Raw genomic sequence first — 26,869 nt, 5'->3', positions numbered from 1 at the left:
ACCTATAATTCAAATGTCTGAAATCTAACATAATCTCACAGAGAAGGATTTCAATTCCAGATACATCCAAAGTATACAATAAAACAGTCATAGCCAATGAAAACACTGGAAAAACAAAGAACCGTTAATGTAGAAGGAAAAACAATTTTGCTGCTCAGATCAGAAACATAAGCATTTTATCCAAAATGTAAACAGTGGTATCTGACAAATGGGGGAAAAAAACACCGGCCAAACTGTGGCTGTATCATCACTCACTTGTTGAAGACAGAACCAGGATTTCTCACATGGTGCAAAAGCTACTCCCCAAACAGAAAGACACAGAATTAAAATTCTAAATGATCATGAAGACTGCTTGTTTCAGTCAAAGCAAGCAGCTGAGAAGAAGGGAGTGAAGAAATCGGGTACAAAAAGGCTTTTTTTTATAAACACTGCTCGGGGAGAAGGGTCTGCACTGCACAGGCGCGTGACGTAGAGCGCCAAGGTTTAAAAACAGACCACCATATGCAGCGGGCAGCGGAGTGAGAGGGAACAGAGTAGGACAGCTTTGGCTCAACAGGCTTCGCCGAGAACAGGCAGAGGCCAGGGTAGATTCTGGTAAGTTTTTTGTCCAGTTTGTTTAGAGTAGAGAGAATGCCAGGCAGGATGTTGGAATGCTCCTCTTGCAGGATGTGGGAAGTCAGGGAGCCCTCCAGTGTCCCTGACAACGACACCTGCAAGAAGTGCATCCAGCTGTAGCTCCTAACAAACCGCGTTAGGGAACTGGAGCAGGAGCTGGATGACCTCTGGATCATTCGGGAGAATGAGGAGATTATAGATAGTAGCTACAGGGAGGTAGTTATGCCAAAGGAGCAGAGCACAGGAAATTGGGTCACTGTCAGGTGAGGGAAGGGCAAAGGGCAGGCAGAGCAGGGTTCCCCTGTGGCCATTCCCCTCAACAAGTATACCGCATTGGATACTGTTGGGGGGGAATGACTTACCTGGGACAAGCTGCAGCAGCCAGATCTCTGGCACTGAGTCTGGCTCTGCAGTGCAGAAGGTAGGGTGGAAAAAGAGGAGATCGGTAGTGATAGGGGACTCGATAGTTAGAGGTACAGATAGGAGGTTCTGTGGTCGTGACAGAGAATTCAGGATGGTTTGTTGCCTCTCGGGTGCCAGGGTCAAGGATGTCTCTAATCGCTTGCATGACATTCTGAAGTGGGAGGGTGATCAGCCAGATGTCGTGGTGCACATCAGTACCAATAACATAGCAAGGAAGAGTGAGGAGGTCCTGGGAAGTGAGTACAGAGAGCTTGGTAGGAAGTTGGAAAAGCAGGACCTCGAGGGTGGTAATCTCAGGATTGCTACCTGTGCCACGTGCTAGTGAGGGTAGGAATAGGATGCTCTAGAGGAGGAACAAGTGGCTGAGGAACTGGTGTAGGGGCCAGGGTTTCAGATTTCAGGATCATTGGGACCTCTTCTGGGGCAGGTGGGGCCTGTACAAGAGAGACGGATTACACTTGAACTACAGGGGGACCAATATCCTTTCAGGGAGGATTGTTAGTGCTATTGGGGAGGCTTTAAACTAGATTTGCAGGGGGATGGGAACCAGAGTGCCAGAGCTGACAGTGTGGCTGGGGCGAAAATGAATTATGTTAAAAGTTCAAGCAAAGCCGCAAATAGAAAGGTTGTGAGTGGTGGTAAAAATCTTCTGAGGTGTATATATTTCAATGCTAGGAGTATTGCGGGGAAGGCAGACGAGTTGAGGGCATGGATTGACACATGGAATTATGACGTTATAGCAATTAGTGAAACTTGGCTACAGGAGGGGCAGGACTGGCAGCTTAATATTCCAGGGTTCCGATGTTTCAGATGTGATCGAGGCAGAGGAATGAAAGGTGGGGGAGCAGCATTGCTTGTTAGGGAAAATATTACAGCAGTGCTCAGGCAGGACAGATAAGAGTGCGTGTCTACTGAGTTCTTATGGGTGGAGCTGAGAAACAGGAAAGGTATGGCCACATTAGTGGGGTTGTATTATAGACCACCCAATAGTCAGCGAGAATTGGAGGAGCAAATCTGCAGAGAGATAGCAGCTAACTACTGGAAACATAAAGTTGTGGTGGTAGGGGATTTTAATTTTCCACATATTGATTGGGACTCCCATACTGTTAGGGGTCTAGATGGGTTAGAGTTTGTAAAATGTGTTCAGGAAAGTTTTCTAAATCAATATATAGAGGTACCAACTAAAGATGATGCAATATTAGATCTCCTATTAGGAAACGAGTTAGGACAAGTGACGAAAGTGTGCGTAGGGGAACACTTTGGTTCTAGTGATCCTAACACCATTAGTTTCAACTTGATCATGGATAAAGACACAAACGTGTAGATCTGGTCCTAGGGTTGAGGTTCTAAACTGGAAGAAGGCCAAATTTGAAGAAATAACAAAGGATCTAAAAGGCGAGGATTGGGACAGGTTGTTCTCTGGCAAGGACGTGATCGGTAAGTGGGAAGCCTTCAAAGGAGAAATTTTGAGAGTGCAAAGCGTGTATGTTCCTGACAGGATTAAAGGCAAAGTGAATAGGAATAAGGAACCTTGGTTCTCAAGTGATATTGCAACTCTGATAAAGAAGAAGAGAGAGTTGTATGACATGTATAGGAAACAGGGAGTAAATAAGGTGCTTGAGGAGTATAAAAAGTGCAAGAAAATACCTGGGAAGGAAATCAGGAGGGCTAAGAGAAGACATGAGGTTGCCTTGGCAGTCAAAGTGAAGGATAATCCAAAGAGCTTTTACAGATATATTAAGAGTAAAAGGATTGTGAGGGATAAAATTGGTCCTCTTGAAGATCAGAGCGGTCGGCTATGTGTGGTACCAAAGAAATGGGGGAGATCTTAAATGGGTTTTTTGTGTCTGTATTTACTAAGGAAACTGGCATGAAGTCTTTGGAATTAAGGGAAACAAGTAGTGAGATCATGGAAACTATACAGATTGAAAAGGAGGAGGTGCTTGCTATCTTGAGGCAAATTAAAGTGGATAAATCCGCAGGACCTGACAGGGTATTCTCTCGGACCTTGAAGGAGACTAGTGTTGAAATTGCAGGGGCCCTGGCAGATATATTTAAAATGTCGGTGTCTAAGGGTGAGGTGCCAGAGGATTGGAGAATGGCTCATATTGTTCCGTTGTTTAAAAAAGGATCGAAAAGTAATCCAGAAATTTATAGGCCGGTAAACTTGACATCAGTAGTGGGTAAGTTATTGGAGGGAGTACTAAGAGACAGAATCTACAAGCATTTGGATAAACAGGGACTTATTAGGGAGAGTCAACATGGCTTTGTGCATGGTAGGTCATGTTTGACCAATCTGTTGGAGTTTTTTGAGGAGGTTACCAGGAAAGTGGATGAAGGGAAGGCGGTGGATGTTGTCTACATGGACTTCAGTAAGGCCTTTGACAAGGTCCCGTATGGGAGGTTAGTTAGGAAAATTCAGTCGCTAGATATACATGAAGAGGTGGTAAATTGGATTGGACATTGGCTCAATGGAAGAAGCCAAAGAGTGGTAGTAGAGGATTGCTTCTCAGAGTGGAGGCCTGTGACTAGTGGTGTGCCACAGGGATCAGTGCTGGGTCCATTATTATTTGTCATCTATATCAATGATCTGGTTGATAATGTGGTAAATTGGTTCAGCAAATTTGCTGATGATACAAAAATTGGTGGTATAGTGGACAGTGCGGAAGGTTTTCAAAGCTTGCAGAGGGATTTGGACCAGCTGGAAAAATGGGCTAAAAAATGGCAGATGGAGTTTAATACAGAGAAGTGTGAGGTATTGCACTTTGGAAGGACAAACCAAGGTAGAATATACAGGGTAAATGGTAAGGCACTGAGGTGTGCAGTAGAATACAGATACAAAATTCCCTAAAAGTGGCATCACAGATAGATAGGGTCGTAAAGAGAGCTTTTGGTACATTGGCCTTTATTAATCAAAGTATTGAGTATAAGAGCTGGAATGTTATGATGAGGTTGTATAAGACATTGGTGAGGCCGAATCTGGAGTATTGTGTTCAGTTTTGGTCACCAAATTACAGGAAGGATATAAATAAGGTTGAAAGAGTGCAGACAAGGTTTACAAGGATGTTGCCGGGACTTGAAAAACTCAGTTACAGAGAAAGATTGAATAGGTTAGGACTTTATTCCCTGGAGCGTAGAAGAATGAGGGGAGATTTGATAGAAGTATATAAAATTATGATTGGTATAGACAGAGTGAATGCAAGCAGGCTTTTTCCACTGAGGCAAGGGGAGAAAAAAACCAGAGGACATGGGTTAAGGGTGAAGGGGGAAAAGTTTAAAGGGAACATGGGGGGGGGGGCTTCTTCAAACAGAGAGTGGTGGGAGTGTGGAATGAGCTGCCAGACGAGGTGGTAAATGCAGGTTCTTTTTAAACATTTAAGAATAAGTTGGACAGATACATGGATGGGAGGTGTATGGAGGGATATGGTCCATGTACAAGTCAGTGGGACTAGGCAGAAAATGGTTCGGCACAGCCAAGTAGGGCCAAAGGGCCTGTTTCTGTGCTGTAGTTTCTCTATGGTTTCTATAGTTTTTTTTAAAGAGACAAAAGATACAAGAAGGCAGGTCGGGGAAAATATATTGAAAAATAAAGACTGCTTGTGTTTGCAGAGGCAAAAGACTGAGATGTTGGAAGGACAATGACCAACACTGAGGAAAAAACAAGTGAACAGCAAGAGGTTAGCCCCTTCACCTCACGTGTTACACTATACAAGTTCTGCAAGTGCAGCTTTGTATTTGCCCTCCCCATCCTTCAAGCTCAATTCAAGATCCCAGACACCTAAAGGCTCACCGATACCAGCTATATAAAAAAAACTGGAGAAATACAGTTAAGCCAGAAATTAAAGCATGCCCTAGAGCAGGAAGATATTGCACATAACATTTTCTTCATGCGTCATCCTTCCTGAAAGCCAGGTATGAACGACCTTTTTGAATTGTCACATCCTTCTGGTAAATGGTAGGATTTCTCAGATAATAGACTCAGTGAGGGAAGGACTATGATATATTCCACATCAGGATGGTGTGCAACTTGAGGGGCATCTGATGCCCTCATTCTTCTAGGTGGCAGAGATTATGGGTCGTTAGGGGAGTGGGCAACATCAAAGAAGACGAGTTTTTACAGTGCCTGTGTATTGTTAATACGAAGAACAGATTAGTAAGATATCTGCTCAGTTGGGAACAGACTATTCCACATAAATACAAAAGATGTGTGGATGCTACCTAAGCCAGTTCTCATGGGGACAACTTTAACCTGGAGAAAATTAATAGAGTTGCTAAAAATGTGCCTATATCCTGGAAGACTTTGAAAACTACTTAGGCAGCCAATAAGCAATATAAGAAAAAAAACACTTTCAAGACAGTCAGCTAAAGTTTTTAAATATATTGTTGACCTGAACCATCTCTCCTGTTTAACCGACCTAGTCAACATTTCAAGCACACTGAGTTCAGATCTTCCAGTGTGCTCTATATTCTTCTTTTAATCGTCATCATATGAATCTTAAAATAAAAAAAACAAATTTAGTGGCTCACCAAGAACAAGTGCTGCTGTGGGTATCTCGGAACACCGCATCCGATAGCGCCAATCATTTACTTCAGTCTGAGCACCAGTGTGGGATTTTTTAATAAATGAAATTAAGCTATCAAATATCTTGACATTTAAGTGTTCTTGCAACTTCTGTGAATGAAAGTACAAAATACATCAAATGAGTAACAAATTCATCTTGAAAAAGGCGTTCCTATTCACATCAACAAAATACTTTCAATTCACATCAAAAATATCTTCAGTTTAACAACAGGACACAGGTGGCTGCGATTGCCACAGGCCTTCTCAAAACATATTGTAGTGCCCTGGTTGAGATTCCTACGCATGCTGAGGGGTATTTCATTTTGTAGTTTTCTGTAAAAGCAGTGGGCCTGCTGGTAGAATGTTTTGGTTTCAGCATGTTGTTCAACTTGAGAACGTTGTGTCCGCCAATCAAGGTGGTGGAATTGGGAGAAGGTTCTAGAGAGAGCTGGGCAGAGAGAGATTTGTGACCGACACTGGTGGGGTTGTGGTCTTTTGGTAGGAGATATGGAGAAGATCAAGAGAGACAGCCATAGGATTTGATCCGACGGGAAGGCGCAATTTTAAGTATTGCTTCACAAGACGAAGGAGTCCAAGATGGGAAACTCTCCCAGTGATTGGTGATGAGAATTCAGCACCATGAATAATGGTTATACCCAGCTGTTGGAAGAGATAAGCTCCAATGGTCATGTGCACGTTTAGATTGTTTAACTGTAATGGACCCTTTTTTTTCTTTCTCTTAATAACTAGTTGATAAAACCGAAATTAGTAAATATACTTGCTTTATAATTTCATGCAGAGTACAATCTGTCATTTCTTGCCAACCAATGATCATGTATGGGCAATATATACACAGCATTCGATCAAATCAGGGTACCGTTAAATGGAACATTCCAACTTTCCTATTTGGTTGAACCCCAAATCCTACTGACCCTAGAAGTATGTACAGCATATTGCTTATGAAAAGAAGCCTTCTCACTGCTGAGTCCTGTGGCTGTTAGCCGAGTCAGCTATCAAGCCAAGTCTGCATACAAGCCTGGTCAGAGGGTTACAATATCTTCAGCTGAAAGCCTATATAATTGACACAAATCACTTGTGCGATTTTCTTCAGGTACTTATGCAGAAGTCATAGTTGGGTGTTTGCTGAATCCTACAGAACATTTAACCCAGCACATTACTAAAAACAATTAAAGTGGAAACGTGAGATTGCAACTTAATTTTAAGTAATTAAATCTTGAATATAAATGTTATGATCAGTAATAATAAACATAAAATTACTGGATTTTAATTAAAAACACCTAGTTCATCAGTGACCATCAGGGAAAAAATACTGGCATCCTGGATTTTGTTCATGTTTGAGCCCAGACTGAACAATGTGCTTCACTCTCAGTTGTCCTCCGAGTTAGCCCAGTGGGATAAGCTTTCAAGTAATCAAGCCTTCTAGCTTTAGGGAGTAACTGTGCAGATGTATTGCCGACACTGGGATTATCTTACAAGACTACAGATCTCCGAAGTAATTTATAAATTCTTAAATTGACTTTTATAAAGAAAAACAAAGAGGCAAAAATATGGCTGACACGATCACATATTGGATACCTTTTATAGGTGTTGTAAGGTAACAAAAAAGATTTCAGTTTTACTGTGAACTTATCAGAACTACACACGTCTGCTCTTACCCCATTCTCCCGCCACCCTACCAGGGATAGGGTTCCTCTTGTCCTCACCTACCACCTTCCACAACCAGCACTTAATTCTCCAAAACTTCCACCCCCTACAACGAGATCCCACCACCAAGCACATCTTCCCCACTGCACTCCCCCAACTTTTTCTGCTTTCTGCAGGGATCACTTTCTACGCGACTCCCTTGTCCATTCATCCCTCTCCAGTGATCTCCCTCCTAACATTTATCCTTGCAAGTGCAACAAGTGCTACACCTGCCCCTACACCTCTACCCTCACTACCATTCAGGGCCCCAAGCAGTTCTTCCAAGTGAGGTGACACTTCACCTGTGAGACCTTTGGGGTCATTTACTATGTTTGGTGCTCCTGGTGTGGCCTCTTGTATATCGGCGAGACCCGATGTAGATTGGGAGACTACTTTGGCGAGCATCTACGCTCTGTCTGCCAGAAGAAGAGGGGTCTCCCAGTGGCCACCCATTTTAACTCCACTTCCCATTCCGATATGTCCATCCATGGCCTTCTCCACTGTCATAAGGTCACACTTAGGTTGGAGGAACAATGTATATTCCGTTTCGGTAGCTTCCAACCTGATGGCATGAACATCGATATCTCAAACTTCTGGTAATGCCCCCCAACCCCTTCCCTTCTCCATTACCCATCTCCTTTTCCTTCTCTCACCTCATCTCCTCACTCATCCATCGCCTCCCTCTGGTGCTCCTCCCCGCTTTTTCTTTCGTCCATGGCCTTCTGTCTCTTTCACCCATCAACCTCCCAGCTCTTTACTTCATCCTTCTCCCTCCAGGTTTCACCTATCATCTTGTGTTTGTCTCTCCCACCCCCCACCCCCCGACATCTTTTAAATCTACTCAGCTTTTTCTCTCCAGTCCTGCCGAAGGGTTTCGGCTGAAAATGCCGACTGTACTTTTCCCCAATATACGTTGCCTGCCCTGTCGAGTTCCTCCAGCATTTTGTGTGTGTTGCTCAGAGCTACGTCTCCTTGTTCTTATATACAAAACATATTTTTAGGAAAATAGGATGGGTTAAATCCTGATAACACTTCAAGTTTATTGAGCTTCATTTGTTCACTTATGCATCCACTGTAGATAAACGCAAAAAAAATACAACTTCCTAATTACTCGAAGGAAAAGTAATCCAGACTTCTGAACGCAAAAAGGTGAAGGCTGAAAGACTCAACAGATTTTAAAAATTACCCGGATTAGCACTTAAAGAGTTATAACCTACAGAGCAACAACTGGGAAGTGGGAGCAACTCAAATAGTCAATTTTTTTGCTACATGGTCACATCAGATTGCATGGCTATAAAAGTCTATGACACCAAAGGTGTTAGTGTAGGATATAGGTCAACAGATTATGATCATTTGAAATGGATGAAGAGAACCAAAGGCATCATTGTACAGAGGCCTGTCTTTTGGCCAAACAATCTGCTGGAGGAACTCAGCAGGTTCAGCAGTATTTGTGCAGGGTAAAAGACTTGTCAATATTACGTATTCCCCCCCCGCCGTTTAACCTATTGATTTGCTCCAGCATCTATAGTCATCTTGGTGGTGGACAGGATAATAAAGTAGTTCTAAAATCAAGTGTTTGTTTTAATGACCAAGCAATTACTCCCTTTTCTTTCTCTTCCCAATATTAATGGCTAAATTAAAACACACACAAAAAATGCTGAACCTAACCAAATAATCTGTATTTAATTACATTTAAATTTACTGATCCTCACTACATTTCTTAGAAGCACAAGATTGACCCAGTGCAGTAAAAGTTTAAGCAGATAAGCAGGACTTTTTTTTAAATGTACAAATCAATTACTGACAGCTGCTTTATAATTCATTCCAGCTGCAATATCTTACTGAGACAGCTACATGAGAATGTACCTCCTATTGGATCAGTGCTTACCTCCGTTTCCTCTTTCATCTGTTGCCATAGTGACTGATAGGTACTAAATCGCAACTTGTCATTCTCTGAAACAGCTTTGCCTTCATGAAAGTAGTCAGCTGTAACATAGGAAGCAGTGTACACCTTTGGTAAAATCAAATTATATTTTATATATCAGAATTACTCAAATGAGTTTTGAACAACTATCCAATGCCCCACAGAATATTTGAGAAATACATTTATATTAAATAATTTCTTACTCTAATGCAACCACGCACTCCTTATTCCCACATTTAGTAGATATCTTCAACCGATTTAGACAAAAGGTCAAATACAGTATTATTTTGTAGGGGGAGGGTACAGCAACACAGTTTAGTCTTTAGTGAATTTCAACATAACCTCATCAGCTATAATTTCATTTACAGTAACATAATTGAATTATTTAATCTCAATTTTTATTAAAGCTCAGATTACATATGTTGACAGGATATACTGCCCAGAAGTGGACCATTTGGCCACATTGGCATAAATGCTCCACTCAAGCCTCCTCCCATCCTTCTTCATCTGGATCTACCAGTAAGAACCTCTCCCCCTTTCTCCCTCATTCTCTTGCATACCCACTCTAAGATGCCTTCAAATTCTTTACCCCAAACACGCCCTGTGGTAGCATTCTCCACATTCTTAATGCACTTTGTGTATAGAAGTTTTTATTCTAACTCACGCTAGATACAAAATGGATAGACAAGACACATGTTCCATTAAAACACTTATGAAACAGTTGTAGAAATGCACTCCAATGGGCTCCAGTGGTAGATATCATCAAATGCTAACGGAGTCAATGCATTTTATAAGTGAAACTTGATTACTTCATTGGCCTGGAATTTTGCCAACAATAAAATTACAGCAGCACTATGGCATGGCTAGTGGAATTAATGCTTCCCAATGTCAGAGACTCAGGTTTAATCCTGACCTTGGGTGCTGTCTCCGTGGAGTTTGCATGTTCTCCCTATGAATGCCTGGGTTTTGTTTGGTTGTTTCAGTTTTCTCCCATGTCTCAAAGATTTTGTGGGTTAGCTGGTGAACTGGCCATTACACATCGTCCATAGTGTGTAGGTGAGTGGTACAATCTTGGGGCCATTGATGAGAACTAAAGAAATAACATGGGATTAATGTAAATAGGTGGTTGATAGTCAGCACAATCTCAGTGTACTGAAGGGACTATTTCCATGCTGTAGATCTCTGACTAACAAAACTACTACCTTTAGCCTCAAGGAAATCCATCTATAAAGCTCTTACAGTCTCCGTGAAATGAATTTACCCTTCTTGCTCAGACATTTGCTGCCTGGTATCTGAATATGGGTCCTCTACAATCTAGCAACAGTGACGTTGTCAAGTTGGCCTAAAAGTCCATCAGATTCTTAGAGTCAACAATCCCAGAACCACAATGCACGCTGTAAAATTTTAACAAGTTAGACTATAAACATAAGGATTAAAATTTGCAGGCAATTGAAATATTATAAGATTTCCAAAAATAACAGATTTTATACTCGTACTTTTTAAATATATTTTTATCCAGTAGCAATGATTTAACATTCCTTTAGAAATCACTTGGCCATCTTGCAATAAAGCAGAATATATTTTCAGAGTATATCACAGAGTAAAATCTTAAGTTCACATCAGTTCAAATGGGTAGGGTCTCGAAACAATGCAGAGACAGAGAGGCTGACATTGACAAGTTCAAAAGATCAACTATAAAACTAAATATGTGGAAGAAATACAGAAGCTGCTGCTAGTTTCAAGGGAGTGATAATGAATATTGATATGGAGTGCAGTACACACCCTAGCCTCAATGTCAAATTTTCTATTTAATTTAACACTCACAACACGCTGGAGGAAATCAGCAGGTCGGGCAGCATCAGTGGAAAAGATCGGTCGACGTTTTGGGCCAGAACCCTTCGTCAGGACTGTAGAGGAAAGGGGCAGAGGCCCTATAAAGAAGGTGGGGGGAGGGTGGGAAGGAGAAGGCTGGTAGGTTCCAGGTGAAAAACCAGTAAGGGGAAAAATAAAGGGGTGGGGGAGGGGAGGCAGGGAGGTGATGGCTAGGAAAGGTGAAGAAGAAAGAGCACAGTGCGGCCTCCTCTACATCGGTGAAACCCGACGCAGGTTGGGGGACCGCTTCGTCGAGCACCTCCACTCCATCCGCCACAACAGACAGGATCTCCCAGTAGCCACCCACTTCAACTCTGCTTCCCACTCCCATTCAGATATGTCCATACATGGCCTTCTCTACTGCCATGATGAGGCTAAACTCAGGTTGGAGGAGCAACACTTCATATACTGTCTAGGTAGTCTCCAGCCCCTTGGTATGAACATAGAATTCTCCAACTTCCGGTAAATCCCTCCCCCTCCCTTCCTCTATCCCTATGTCACTCTGCCCTCTCCCCCAGCTGCCTATCACCTCCCTCATGGTTCCACTTCCTTCTCCTACCCATTGTTTTCCCCTATTCTTTCTTCACCTTTCCTGCCTATCACCTCCCTGCTTCCCCTCCCCCACCCCTTTATCTGGTTTTTCACCTGGAACCTACCAGCCTTCTCCTTCCCACCCTCCTCCACACCTTCTTTATAGGGCCTCTGCCCCTTCCTCTTCAATCCTGACAAAGGGTTCCAGCCCGAAACGTTGACTGATCTTTTCCATGGATGCTGCCCAACCTGCTGAGTTCCTCCAGCGTGTTGTGAGTGGTGCTTTGACCCAAGCATCTGCAGATTATTTTGCGTTTCCATTTAATTTGAATGGTTGTTTTAAGTTGAATGATGAAGGAAACCTGAATAAAGCTTACTGATATGAACATGCATCGGAACAGGTGACCAAAACCAGATGTTATCGAACAGTGAAAAAAATAGTGCATTTTATTATGACATTTCTCAAATATTGTACACTTAAACTGCATACAATTTCCTTTTAACCAAATTCTTGCTACCAACCTGTGATAGATATTTTTCTCTTTCTGGAATCACTTGGTTTGAAAACAAAGCAACCCTGCATGAAAAAAAAGATAGTTAAGAAATCTGCAGCTTCAGTCCTACATTTTCTTTTGAAAGAGTGTAGAACAGTTCGCTGTCAGCAAGATGTCTATGCCTGAAACATTCAGTTTTATTCAAGGATGTTGCCATCACATGAAGGACTAAGTTCTAGAGTGGGTTGAGCAGGCTAGGAGTTTATTCAATGGAGTATAGGAGAATGAGGAGAGATTTTATAGAGAACCATCAGAGGAAATAGATAGGGCAAATGCACACAGTCTTTCAGGAATCAAGAAGTAAAGGTAAGAGGGCAGAGATTTAATAAGAACCCGATGGGCAACTTTTCACTCAGAGAATGGTCTGTATACCAGAAGAAGTGGTTGAGGCAGGTGTATTAACAACGTTTAAAAGATATTAGATAGATACATGGAGAGTAAAGACTCAGAGATACAAACCAAAGTCTCCTTGGAGCGACAGAGGATGAGAGGTGACCTGATAGAGGTGTATAAGATGATGAGAGGCATTCATCATGCGGCTAGTCAGAGGGCTGAAATGGTTGCCACAAGAGGACAGAGGATTAAGGTGCTGGGGAGTAGGTACAGAGGAGATGTCAGGGGTAAGTTTTTTACTCAGAGAGTGGTAGGTGCGTGGAATGGGCTGCCGGCAACTGTGGTGGAGGTGGATACGATAGGGTCTTTAAGGAACTTTTGGATACGTACATGGAGCTTAGAAAGATAGAGGGCTACAGGTAAGTCTAGTAACTTCTAAGGTAGGGACCTGTTCGGCATGACTTTGTGGGCCAAAGGGCTTGTATTGTGCTGTCGGTTTTCTATGTTTCAGACATCCCACCCCACAAAAACTCATTTCAGGGAGGTATCACCACCATCCAGGGAGGTAGTACCCCCCCCCCACCCTGTCGACCTCCAAGGGTGTATGTAATGCTTTGTTTAGTGATTTTGTCTAATCTGTAAACCAAGTTGGGTAAATGCAGCAAATGTGACATTAAAATATGTACTTATATTACATTATCGTGTTTATTCTATTACAACTTTAAGCAAGTCTACAGGGAGTTTGGCGTCATCACGTAGGACATCAATAGCGTAGCTCCTCAGCAGCTAGCCAGCTAGTTTAAATAACATTAGCTATGCTAATTAACAAACGACACCTGTTAAACTCACCTCAACATGTCTTTTACATTTTAACCCATCATGGGCAATAGAAAAGTCACTGTTGCCAACAGTGCAGCGAGCAACACTGTCATTATTTTTGAGGACGACTGTAAAGCCGCCCACAGAGAAAACTGATAGGTCTACTTAGCAGGGGTCCGCAATCGTCTTCGCACCGCAGACCGGTTTAATATTGACGATATTCTTGCGGACCGGCCGACTGGGGGGGGGGGGCGGGGGGGAGGGAGGTGTTAATCATGATCGGAATATAGGTGATAAGTCAATAGCATCATAACATTTTAAGAAACATTTGGATATTAAACACACAGTGCATATTTTCCCTGTATGAACATATAAAATCATTGCAACACACCAATATCACTGAATCAGTGGGAGCCCTGGGCTTGTTTTCCTGCAACAACACGGTCCTATCGAGGGGTGATGGGAGTCAGCAATAGTCGAAGGGGATTTCTTATGTCCAGTCTATTCCGCAATTTAGTTTTCGTTGCATTCATTGCAGAAAACTCCGCAGAGATATGTTGGAAATGGAAACAACGTTTTCAGTGCTTTCGTGGCTATCTCAGGATTTTAAGCCTTGACTTTGATCCAGAATTCCAGCAGAGATGTTATGTCAAGCATACTTTTCAGCCCACTATCATTTGCAAGCTCGAGGAGTTGCTCTTTTTCCCATGCTGACATGGATGACGCGTGGGTAATGACGTCCGTTCAAGCTCAATAGGGCATGACAGGGAATGAGGAAAGGTGCAGCTGACTCATATTGTTTCATTCGCTTCCTCGTGGCCCGGTAGTTGGGGACCAATCTTAGCACGAAGAGAGACCAATCAGGATGCTCGCTCTCCCTCATTTTCTCAAAAAAATCTATTTCCGGGATATTGTATATAATTTCCGGGCGTCAGGGAGCCACTATCGATATGCGGGAGACTCCCGGAACTTCTGGGAGAGGTGGGATGTCTGATGTTTCTAAATCCCATTTGGGCCTGTAATGTGCTGTAGGTTTTCTATGTTTCTAAATCCCTTTTGGGCCTGTATTGTGCTGTAGGTTTTCTATGTTTCTATGTTTCTAAATCCCATTTGGGCCTGTAATGTGCTGTAGGTTTTCTATGCTTCTATGTTTCTAAATCCCTTTTGGGCCTGTATTGTGCTGTAGGTTTTCTATGTTTCTAAATCCCTTTTGGGCCTGTATTGTGCTGTAGGTTTTCTATGTTTCTAAATCCCTTTTGGGCCTGTATTGTGCTGTAGGTTTTCTATGTTTCTGTGTTTCTAAATCCCATTTGGGCCTGTATTGTGGTGTAGGTTTTCTATGTTTCTAAATCCCTTTTGGGCCTGTATTGTGCTGTAGGTTTTCTATGTTTCTATGTTTCTAAATCCCTTTTGGGCCTGTATTGTGCTGTAGGTTTTCTATGTTTCTAAATGGGACAAGATTAGACAGGCTCCTTTACTGACATACACCATCTGAACCAAAGGCCCATTTCAGTGCTGTAAACACTACGATTCATCATTATTACAACCACAAAACATCACGTACGTACACCAAAATGCAGTACAAGTGAATTACTGCTTGATCTGAAGGAGCATTTGGATTTTGAGTGTTGAGTTCAATGTTCAAAGTACAGTTATTATCAAAGTATGTATACAGTATACAGCCTTGCAGGCAGCCACAAAACAAAGAAAACCCACATAAGACCATCTAATGCACGAGATCATGTGAACAACAAAAAATGAATTAACACAGAGAACATTAATCAAACCACAGCATCCCCAGAAGTGAGTCCACAGCCACGAGCCACTGGGACGAGTCCAGAAGTCAATGGCCGTAGTCACAGCTACCAAGCCAGTCAGTTCAGCACTGTGTTATAGCTGCAGGCCACAGACAAAGATCCAGTTCTGTGCCAGAGAGCCTTAATCAAACCATAGAACGCTGAGGACATTAAACATCAAAGTGAGCTCACAGCCACGAGCCAGTGTGGTGATCAAACTTTGCAGCTTGGGACCCAGGACTCCCTCACCTTCTGTTGGTGGGGGAAGAGAGAGAGCGAGAGATCAAATGCAGGCAGATGCCACTGAACACCCATTCGTTTCCCAGTCTCTTCGATTTTAATCTTGCCCAAAGCTTTAATCGGAGCAGAGCAATGAAGCCAACCGTGTGTTTGGGTTCCACCATTAAGCATCGACACAACATACACTCCCAGTGATGGCTGTAGCAGCACTCCACACCAATCCCCCAGATCAATGAAGTGCCAGAGTGTTCAGTCAGCTCAAAAATACATTCATAAATGGGAGATTACAGGCTGCAATCCGTTGTAGTTCAGAAGTATATTCAGTATTTAATAACTTTGCAAGCTATCTGTAAGATATTACCGTTGGACACTGGCACCATCTTACCAGAAGATGTACAAAGACAGGAGTTGCTTCCCCAACAGTGGCACAGAAGGTACCAGAACAACGGGAGTGGGCACTGATGAAGATGGAAGAGTCAATCAGGTAGTTGATGTGGGAATGGTCCCTTGAAGGAGGGGGTGGATTTGTCTGGTGGTGGCAGCACAATGAAGGTAGAGAAAATTTCACCGCATGATTAATTCATTGAATGTGGAGGTTGATGGGCCAAAAGGCAAAAATAAGAGCAAAGCCATCTTACTTTGGATGGATGGAAAGGGGTGAGGGTAGAAGTGCAAGAAATGAAACATACAATAGAGTGGAAGCTATGGTAAAAGAAATAAAAATCAGAAGGAAGTACTGGTATGGAAAATGTCACCATCAGAACATGTAATAGAGCTGGAGAAGCTGAGAACAAAATAGAGTCCTTTTGGGAATAGGGTGGTAGGAGGCAAACTCAAGTTAGCTATGGGAGTCTAGGGCTTGGATGGTGTGTTGTGTTTCAAACTTGATGCACTAGCCCTTGTTTCTCCCTACGCAGAAGATCCTGTAAATATTCAGACCCACAGAGCAACACAGCAGAAATACAGGCCCTTCGGCCCAGTCTATGCTGGCCACAGTACCCACCCAGCTAGTCGCAATTTCCTGCATACAGCCCATATCCCTCATTCTCCACTCATGTACTTATCCAAATGCTTCTTACTTGGTACTAGTGTGCCTGCCTCATCGAATTCCTCTGACAGCTTTCTTCCGTATACTCACCATCCTGTGTGGGGGGAAAAGTTGCCCCCAGGTCCCATTGAAATCTTTCCATTCTCACCAAAACCTACCTCTCTAGGACTGACCTAGCCGGGCGGGGGGGCAGGGGGACTGCTATAATCAAGATTACCTATGCCTCATCATCTATAAGGTTGTCACCTCTTTCGCCTATGTTCCGTGAAATAAAGACTTAGCTTGGCCAACTTCTCCCTTTAACTCAGCCTTCTAGTCCCGCCAACATCCACGTACATCTTCTCTGTGCTCTCTCCAGATCAACCATATCTCTTCTATAATAGGGCACCCAAAACTGCACACAGTACTCCATCTACAGCCTCACCAACATCTTATACAACTGCAACATATTGACCCAACTGAATACTCAATCCCCTAATAATCTTATCTCTCAAATTTCCAACATTTAAAGATTTTAGTTTTTCAAGTTGGCCACTGAAAACCTTTCCCCTCCTGCCAATTGTAATACCTGTCTGCCAATCACCCCGAATCAGCTTAGTCAGCACCAAAGGGAAACTGAACCATATAACTACAAATCTAATAGCTACCGTCACCAAAGTTAATTAAAATAAAGCATGTCCACTGATATTATGCTCATAGAAGCAGGTACAATGATGATTAAAAAAAAAACAAACATGAGCATAAGTACAATAGATGTGGCAGGCGTGTTGGACTCCAGTGTGGTGATTGTTTCATCCTCTCATTAGTGCACTCAGACAGGCAGCAGTGAAATTGCACAATAGCTCAACATGCCTTCAAGCAACAACCTGTTCTTCAAAACCTCACCCCTGGTTTGAATTCAATGAGAATAAATGAAGCATATAGGTACCCTGGCCCAAACAGATGCATTCAGCTGAGAGACAATGCAAGAATATTTCCCCTCAATATCAAACTAACAATCAATACAGTGCAAAAAAAACCCCAACCCAACACATCGAAATCCCTCTGGTCTTCAGAACTGTATATGCTGTAAAGGGATATGTCTGTGGTGGTCAGATGGCAGTCTCCTCACATCAGAATTAATCAAGATAGTGATGGGCAAGGAAAATGTCCTTTTACCAGCCACATTCAACTGCTTCATTAATGACTTCCCTTCTATTACAAGGAGTGAGTTGCTCAGCAAGGATTCACAGCTCCAGAGCATTTCAACTATGATGAGGGGAAAAGTCGCCCTGGTCAAAACTCAGTTCTTTTCACATTTATAGTCACAGGACACCACAGCACAGAAACTGGCCCTTCAGTTCATGCCAAACTATTATTCCGCCTAGTTCCATCAACTTGCACCCACACCACTGCTTTCCATACCCTCCTTTTCTAGGTACTTATCCTAATTTCTCTTAAACATTAAAATTGAACCTGCATCCACCACTTCCACAGACAGCTCGTTCCACGCTCTCACCATCCTTGAGTTCCCCCTCACATTCCCCTTAAACATTTCACCCCTGACTGATGACCCCTAGTTCTAATCTCACCCAACTTCAGTGGGGGGAAAAAGCCTGCTTGTATTTACCCCATCTATACCCACACAATTTTGTACACTTGTATCAAATGTCCCCTCATTCTCCTATGCACTAGAGAATAAAGTCCTAACCTATTCAACATTTCCCTGTAACTCCTGCCCTCAAGTCTTATTATTTATTACTTTGTGGCTCTGGTTCAAATTTCATAGAGCCTGGCTCTGGGATTTGGGCACATCAGTTACATTATCATTTTTATACAGTATTGATGAAATGCTGGTTTGGCTGAAGTTGAGTGGGACTACTAATTTAAGCCCCAAATGCCTTTTCCAATTTGCAAAATATACCACTGTATGATTTGAACAAGAACAGTAGAGTACTTGGGGCATCTTAACCAATATTTATATATTTTTAAACTGACATTTAAACTTTAAAACACATAAAGATAGAAATGATCTTTCAGCTCAATCCATTCAGCGCTTGGACTCTACCATCTGTCTTCAGAGTTGTTGAATATATTTAAAGTGGCGTGAAGATTTTTTTTCCTTAATTTTAGTTTTAAATGCAAAATCTATCTAATCATTTTGGAATTTTAAAGGTTTCTATCACATCCCCCTTATTTTTCTCAACTTTTGTGAATGTAGGCCATGTCACCTTGACCTCCGTACTGCCAACATTGGAAATTCAATTTCTTATTTATGGAATCTTGCATTGGAAATTTCCTGCAGAAAGTGGCTATGAAGTATTTGAAATGCCCGAAAGCATAAATAATCAATTTCGAACACTGTAGTTGATGACATTTGTAATGTCGAGATCTCAAAAACTGATAATGCAAAATCAGAACGCTAATGTGATGTTACGTATGCGATTCCACCCTACTACTGTTGTCCTTGAGGTCCATAAAACATATTGGAAGCTCACTGGCTCCAGTATAAAACAGCTGATTGGAGTGGTCAATCTAACTTCCGACTTCACTGCAGTGCCCAGTTCCTTAGGTAGCGAACAAATGCTCAATCCTCGACATACATGCAGCAGAGAAAGCGTCAAGATGGCTCTGGATAAAGAAGGTGGGTTGCTGCCGGGGTCTGATCAACCCCGGTCGGGCCGCCTGGGCGAGGGTGTACGATGCTGAAAGACCCGAAACACCTGACGGCCCCAGGTAACATCGCAGACGATGTGCCCGAGCTTAGTATCATGCAGATGTTTCTGTAAGAACCAGTGAAAAGTTGCAGCTGCAATTCTGGTTTGATGCACATTTAGCCTCTGCAACAACAGACAACTTCACCCCGACGACGTCCCCCGTAACTTCCTCGCTGCGGCTTCCAGCCCTTACCTTGGACACTGAAGAAGTCGCCATGCTCCCGCGCCAACCAGGACTTCCCGGCACGGCTCAGCCACCTATCAGAAACACGCTACCTTCCGCAACCGCAGCAAAGCAGTTACCAGCGCCACGATTGGCTGGATATGCATTAGGTCAGAGGTGGGAGGTCAGAAGGCGGGATGCGAGTTTCACGCGGGTGCTGGGTATTGCGGACATCGGTGAGTTTGCAGAGTCCAGCCCTGATACAGATAGTATACGCGATAAAACAGATTGCATAAAGTACGGTCAAATGATGCCATGGCTTGTCTTTTCCGAAGGTCCATAGCAGTACAGGTAGGTGCATCAGCAATGTCCCTTTAATCATTCCGCTCTACTTGTGTGACCTTCTGTCAGCTGCCGAGGGTTTGGCTGGATACCCCGCTGTAAATATTACCAACTTTGTCAAAGATGACTAAAGCTAGTTTACAGTGAATCGAATTTAACTGGCTAGCTGCTTCTTGTTTTGTTGATGGTGATGATTCTAGTGCAGTATGCAGAAAAACATGAGCAAGAATGTAAAATACCAATTAAATGCAGAAAACAATTAAACTGCAGTCTCCAAATGTAGATCCCTTTCACGTTAAAGTTTAATTTATTGATGAAGATTTGTAACATCATTTATTAATAACTGGGGAGTTGAGAAATAATAATTGTTACCATTCAATTGTGAGGAATCAAATAGTTTAGTGTTTTGCATTTCAAAATAATTGTCTTAATTAGGCTTAAAGTTTAACAAAACCAAAATACTTTCCCTGCTAGTTTTGTCGTAAGAACAAAAAATAATTTATGAGCAGGAGTGGGCCATTCAAATCATTGAGTCTGACCCACCCTTCGTCACAATCATGGCTGATTAATCTTCAACAATTTTTACATAGGAATAGGAATGGGAGTTGGCCTTTTGGTCCCTTGAGCCTGCTCTGCCATTCACTGTCTTTGTGATCATGGCTGATCTTGTGTCCTAATCTTATATTCCTCAAACACCTCATAATCCTGAACAGATTTTCTGTGTATATGCCATGGCTTGTCTTTTCCAAAGCAGTACAGGTAGGTGCGTCAGGGAGTCTCCCTAAATCATCTCGCTCTACTTTTGTCTCCTTACTTTTCTTGTATTCAGTCACTTGACCTGCACTGCTCATTGTGGGCAAGCATCCCACAGGTGCACTACCTCCCCTCATCTTAGTCCTAAGTGACTTACTCCTGAGGTTATGAAGTTCTAGACACACGTTCAGTAGAAATGATTTTCCTGCTTCCAGCCTGTTGAGCCTTATCAAATTTATTAAAGTTTCAAATAGATCCCTTCCCAGTTTGTTCTAGCCCATTAAGATTGTTCTTTTAAACTTGTTCTAAATTTTTATTTGCTTGCATGTGTATTTTATATGTATGTATTTATTTGAAACCTCTTGCAATGAAGGGCAACAAATCATTTACCCTAATTGCTTACTTCACCTACATCTGGTTTTTTGCTTACTTGTGTACAAGAAAGGACACCCAGGGCCTTTTTAAATATCATTTTCCAAACTGACACTGTTTAATACTCTGGCTTTCTTTTTTTTTCCTCCATGGATATCTTCATGTTGCCACTGAGTCATATTGTTTAACTCGCTTTAAAGCCACTTTGCATCCTCCTTGCAAATCCATCTAGATTTGTATGTTGGTAATGTTATTATCATTATATTTAGTTTCCTCATCCAAATCATTGCTAATGTGTATATTAAATTGATAAATGTTGGGGGAAAAAAGCATTGGCTATAATACCCCACTAATGTACTGCAGCAATTCCCCTGCCACTGGTGTTAAATTAGCTGATCTGGTTTTCTTTCTTAAATAGTGAGTTTACAGTACATCTGCCATCCTCCAGTCTGCATGGATTATTTGATAATCTATAGAATTTTGGCAACCAATGGTACTATTTCCATAACACGAGGAATTCTGCAGATGCTGGAAATTCACGCAACACACATCAAAGTTTCTGGTGAACGCAGCAGGCCAGACAGCATCTCTAGGAAGAGGTACTGTCGACATTTTGGGCCGAGACCCTTTGTCAGGACTGGCGAAGGGTCTCGGCCCGAAATGTTGACTGTACCTCTTCCTAGAGATGCTGCCTGGCCTGCTGCGTTCACCAGCAACTTTGATGTGTGTTGGTACTATTTCCATGGCAGTCTCCTTTGGTAATCTAGGCTATCGATTCTAAGGCCCTAAGAATTTATCAGCTCTCAGTTCCATTAATTTCTCCAGTACTAGTTTTTAAACAAGCACTAATCTCTTTTTCCTTAAACTCTCAGTTCCCTAGCATTTCTGAAAAGTTACTTGGGTTCTCTTCCATGAAGATCAAATAAAATGTATGTTTGACTATCCTAGCCTTTCTGTGTTTCCCATTATGTATAAATTATCCGATGAAGGAATTACATTTGTCTTCACTTTTTTTTTCATTTTATTTACCTTTTCCTGCCCAAGTTTTGTCCTCCTTTCACCCTCTAATTTCCAGGAATCAATCAACTTCTCTTTTGCATTGCTCATAGACTGAGTCAGATGACCTTCAGGGATAGAGAATTCAGGAGATCCACTGCGTTTTAAGACTGGAATCACTGAATCTATAGTTCAAGGCTCTAGAGCAGTTGGGAATGACATTGGAATGTGATTCAATTACGGCCATTTCTGCTTCATTAAGTAAACGCAGAAGATACCGTATCGTTGTTGAAACAGGGTGGGGAGTTGATCTACATTGTCAAACATTGAACCCTATACCAAAATCCAGTCAATTTGGGATGAAGCTTAATACAACATATACTAGAACTAGGATATGAGATGCAATAAACCACATGAACATTCTATACAAAATATTTGGAATTGTGGACTCCGAGTATAGGCATGTATTTTCAGAAGAAACAGTAATTCTGAAATGCCGATGATTTCATTTGACTTGTATGAACTCTACATTGTCAGTTTCTGCACTGATGGACACTAAGCATAAGTTTGATTTGAAAATAAATTCAGACCATGAGACATAGGAACAGAGTTAGGCCGTTTGGCCGATTAGGTCTGTTCTGCCATTCCATCATGGCTGATCTACTCTCCCTCTCAATCTCATTGCCCTACTTTTCCCCTGTAGCCTTTGATATCCTTACTAATCAAGAACCTATCCATCTCCACTTTAAATGTACCCAATGACCTGGTCTCCACAGCTGTCTGTGCCAGTGAATTCCACAGATTCACTACCCTCTGGCTAAAGAAGTTCCTCTTCATCTCTGTTCCAGAGGGATGTCCTTCTATTCTGAAGCTATTCCCCCTGGCCAAGGCTATAGGAAACATCCTTTCCATGTGCACTATATCTCGACTTTTCAATGTTTGATATGTTTCGAAAGAGGTTGCCTCAGAATAATCACAGGGTAGTGTTGAACCTTGAGTTTTAAATGCTTGTAAGGAAAGTTTGACATTATTTTACCTTCTATTTCAATTCTACCTACTGGTTCTAGGTGTTTATTTCTGCTTGTATATGGATGCTACACATTTTTTAAAGATTAGCAATTTGTTTGAACTGGTCTGTTCTGCTTTAAATTAAAATTATAATTTTTTTCAGAAACTCTGGCATGCAATCTATTTTCTAAATATTGTGTTTTATTTTTAGCTTTCCAGGATTCTGGGGGTAACAACAGAGAAGCTTATTCCAGTGGTGTCAGCAGTTCCAGTCTCCAAAAAACAGTAATTATATCAGTTATATATTTTGAACTGTATTAGAATTATTATTAAACCTCAAGCAATTGCAATCTAGAAAGAATAAGTTCACAGCATAGTGGCAATGTAATTGTAACCCATTATTTTGTATGTAAGTATAAAGGTATACAAATGGATGTGCATGTTGTTCCCACAAATGTGTGTATCATTTGCAAACATCCATTATTTATTGACCTGTATTTTCCAGCATTTATATTTATCTTTGCACCATCTGTTGTTATCTATTTTCCTATGTTATCATCTCATTATTTGTAGAAATAAATTTCTTGACCACTTGTAATCTCTGTCCAGCTGTAGAGTTGGGTCATGTTGCGGAGATGGAACTAATCAGTCAGCAAAGGATGCAACTAAATTCTGGGAATTGGGACTATGCTGTGCTCCTCCTGTTACAACCTTTTTTGCATGCTCCCAGTTTTGTATTTGCTCTGTCATGCAATCCCCGTTTTAAGTCCATTTTTTACCTTTCCCTTCTCCTCATAAGCTGCTTCTTAACATGTACCTCTTAGATCATCCCTGCAATCGATGGAGTGATTGGACTACCCCCTTAAAGGTTGGGTATCAAATTTTGTCTGATGCTTCTGTGTAGTACTTGGGGTGTTGTGTTACTGACTATTTAAGTGTTGGAGCTTAGTAATATCATGGAGATGAAAAACACTCTTCAGCTTATCGTCTTTCAAACATCTGTTTATGATAATCCCACATTAACCCTTTCTAATTTTCCCCATATTCTGCCACTCACTGTGTAGGAAAATTGCGGCCAGTTAACCCACCGACCTGCAAATCTTTGGGAGGAAACCGGATGCGATCGAATAGAGATCTCGTTATTTGTTGGGTTGCTATCCTTAGATGTACATATACCTGAAGTCAGCCATGTGTCATTGGGTGTGCGACCAGCACTGTGATCAAAGTAGTGACGCCCGGGGGTTTAGAACATGAATGGGTGTTACATCTGGAGGCTGGATCCGGACTGAGGATCGTGACGGAGCTAGGGTATGAGCCAGAAGTTAAGAGGATGAATCATTATGTCAGACTCTATAATATTTCAGTTAGAAAAGAAAATGGAAACAGTCAGCTGGTCAAGCATGATATTTTGATTTTCTATAACTTTATGTAATATGTATTCCTATGTTTTTTAATAAATTTAATCTTTTTGCAGTACAGATTTTTTTCCTATGCTGTACAGGAAGTAACCGGCTCAAAGTATTTTATCTGACTGGGAGGGGGAAGGTCTTTTTGATATCATTCTTCAAGACATTAAGAAACGGTTGAGGGCATTGAATGCAGCAAAGGATATGAGATTGGACAACACCCCAACTATAGTGCAGAAGTAATGTACTTCAGAAGTAGCTGTGCCTCTGACCAAGCAGTTTCAGCATAGAACTAACAACATGTAGAAGTTTACCCAGGTATGCAAAGTTTCTTAGAGACAAGATCTATGATCATTTGGAGAACCCTATTCTTATTAGGGATAGTCAATCCGGCTTTCTGAGGGGCAGGGCATGTCTACTGATAGAATTCTTCAAGGAAGTGCGCGACTGCCCCAAAACAACAGATTTCACAACATAAGTCAATGATATGAAACCTGATTCTGATTCTGAAAACACATTGATGAAGTGGATGTGGGTTTTAGTAAGGTGCTTCAGTAGGTATCATTTGCAAAATGCACTGTTGTTCCTCACCCAGGCTATTCTGCCAGTGCCTCACAAAACCCACAACCTGTACCGTCAAGAAGGACTTTGTTGCCGGGCATACAGAAAAAATCATTGGTTGCTGGTGACCCTCCAAATCACATACCATTTCAACTTGCAGATATTTTTCGATGCTTCATTGTCGCTGGTTCCAAATTCTGGAACTGCATGCGCAGCAACGTTGTAAGGTTACCATCACTAGAAGGACTGCAGCAGTTCAAGAAGGTGATTCCTCACCACCTTCAGGGCAATTAGAAACAAACCGGTCTTTAATCTAGTCACTGCTGGTCTTTCCAGTGAGGCCCTGATGAAAAAATACTGAATGTATTTTATTTTGTGAAGTCTGATTTTAGGACAGGAAAGACTGTGATTACACAAGTCGTCTGTCTCATTGATTTGATTTGACCTTGCTGATTACCAGGAACAGAATGCGGTAGGGTTGCATTAGCATATTGTATATTGCTCAGTCCAAGGCATACTCGGAGTCTCTGAATAAGCAGATAAAAGTTAACTCTTTTTCACCAAATATGAACACATTTGAATCTGCAGTCTGATTGTTTTCCTGTGGACAATAACACACTTCTCCTGACTTGAAGTCAGGGAAAGAAGACTGGGCATGTCTAGATACTACAATGTGATTTGCAACCTTGTTTAGAATAATCTTTTCACTACTTCTGTATCATATAGTCAAGATGCCACTGTTCCCTAACTAGGTGAGCATAACAGTTATAAATAACTACGTTCACCTTCCAATTTACTGGAATTGTGTAGAAAACATCCTCTGTCATTTTTCATGAACAAGATTGAAATTATAAAGAGTAGTCAAGATGGTAGATGAGTTTAGGAATTTTCAAAGCCAAGAGGGAAGACATAAATTAAAGGAAAGTCACAAAGTTCACACATGCTGGAAGTCTAAAATAAAAGCACAAAATACTGGAAATATTGAGCAATTCAGGCCACATCTGTGGGAAAAGAAACCAAGTTGAAGTTTCTGGTCAAAGATTCTTCATTAGGGCTATTTGCATTATAAAGAGGTTCTATTCTGTGACATGGACAGTTTTTTAGTGTAGCAGATTGAAACTTGCTTGTAATGTGTAAAAAGATAAAGTGACTTGGATAATAAAGTTACCCAATCCTTTAGCATCTGTGTTGGCATGTGGCCAAGTGGTTAAGGCGTCGGTCTAGTGACCTGAAGGTCGCTAGTTCGAGCCTCAGCTGAGGCAGCATATTGTGTCCTTGAGCAAGGCACTTAACCACACATTGCTCTGCGACGACACCGGTGCCAAGCTGTATCGGCCCTAGTGCCCTTCCCTTGGACAACATCAGTGGCGTGGAGAGGGGAGATTTGCAGCATGGGCAACTGCCGGTCTTCCATACAATCTTGCCCAGGCCTGCGCCCTGGAAGCCTTCTAAGGTGCAAATCCATGGTCTCAGAAGACTAATGGATGCCCATCTATCTATCCGAATCCTTTAGGAATTAAAATAATTGTTAAGTAGTTGTATTCATGTATTTTGTAACCAAAAATAAACATCTTAAATAGAAAGAGGTTCTCGAGAACATCAACAAAAACAAACACTTCATCTAGGAAAAGGTTCTAGTCTTCAAGGAAAATCCTCCCAGACAATTGTTAATCTTGATTGTTTTCCCTTACTATATGCTTTTGTTATTTACTCTTAGCTAGTAGTCCCTCAGTATCGTTGGCATAAAGTGTGGCATTCCAACAGTCAGATGTGTATAAGTGTTAGCCCTATTGAAACTTCAGAGAACCGCTAGTCTTGTTGGTTACAACAATTCACAGCCTGGATTTTGCTCGTGTGCAGTATGTAAATGTTGCATTTTATCTGCTGTTATTTTGTCCATGCTTTGTTTTTCTCTAATTCTGTAATTTCTAAACTGGATGTATTCATTTCACTGTCTCCCCTGCTTTGATATCAGAAAAATTGTCTCCCTTGAATTGAGCTTTGATCCAGATCATTTACGTCATTGAGAAGTAATGGGCCCAATAATATATTACTTCCCAGATTCGTGTAGCTCTGGTAACCTCCCTGACAAATACCACACTCTCGCTCATTTCTTACCCATTCCTAGCCAGACAGTGAATGTCCAGCAAGA

At 41.8% G+C, this 26,869-nt stretch overlaps 2 protein-coding genes across 3 annotated transcripts in view; one reads left to right on the top strand and one right to left on the bottom strand.

Annotated features, from left to right (window-relative positions):
* orc3 (origin recognition complex, subunit 3) overlaps window positions 1-19,363 on the bottom strand; it is a 91,495-nt gene extending 72,132 nt beyond the window's left edge. Inside the window, exons 1-4 of the mRNA XM_063040360.1 lie at window positions 19,310-19,363; window positions 12,153-12,207; window positions 9,192-9,289; window positions 5,566-5,710 (exon numbers count right to left, since the gene is read on the bottom strand). Coding sequence (XP_062896430.1) covers window positions 5,566-5,710; window positions 9,192-9,289; window positions 12,153-12,207; window positions 19,310-19,333 — 322 coding nt within the window. The 5' untranslated portion in view covers window positions 19,334-19,363. The remainder of the gene's footprint in view (window positions 1-5,565; window positions 5,711-9,191; window positions 9,290-12,152; window positions 12,208-19,309) is intronic.
* A 121-nt stretch (window positions 19,364-19,484) lies between these two features.
* Window positions 19,485-26,869, top strand: part of rars2 (arginyl-tRNA synthetase 2, mitochondrial) — a 53,599-nt gene continuing 46,214 nt past the window's right edge. For both annotated transcript variants that reach the window (XM_063040357.1, XM_063040356.1), the window contains exons 1-2: window positions 19,485-19,630; window positions 22,962-23,035. In XM_063040357.1, the coding sequence (XP_062896427.1) occupies window positions 19,595-19,630; window positions 22,962-23,035 (110 nt within the window). In that variant the 5' untranslated portion in view covers window positions 19,485-19,594. The remainder of the gene's footprint in view (window positions 19,631-22,961; window positions 23,036-26,869) is intronic.

This window comes from Mobula hypostoma, chromosome 2 (assembly GCF_963921235.1).
Source record: "Mobula hypostoma chromosome 2, sMobHyp1.1, whole genome shotgun sequence".
NCBI lineage: Eukaryota > Metazoa > Chordata > Chondrichthyes > Myliobatiformes > Myliobatidae > Mobula > Mobula hypostoma.
This window is presented reverse-complemented; position numbering and strand designations above follow the sequence as displayed.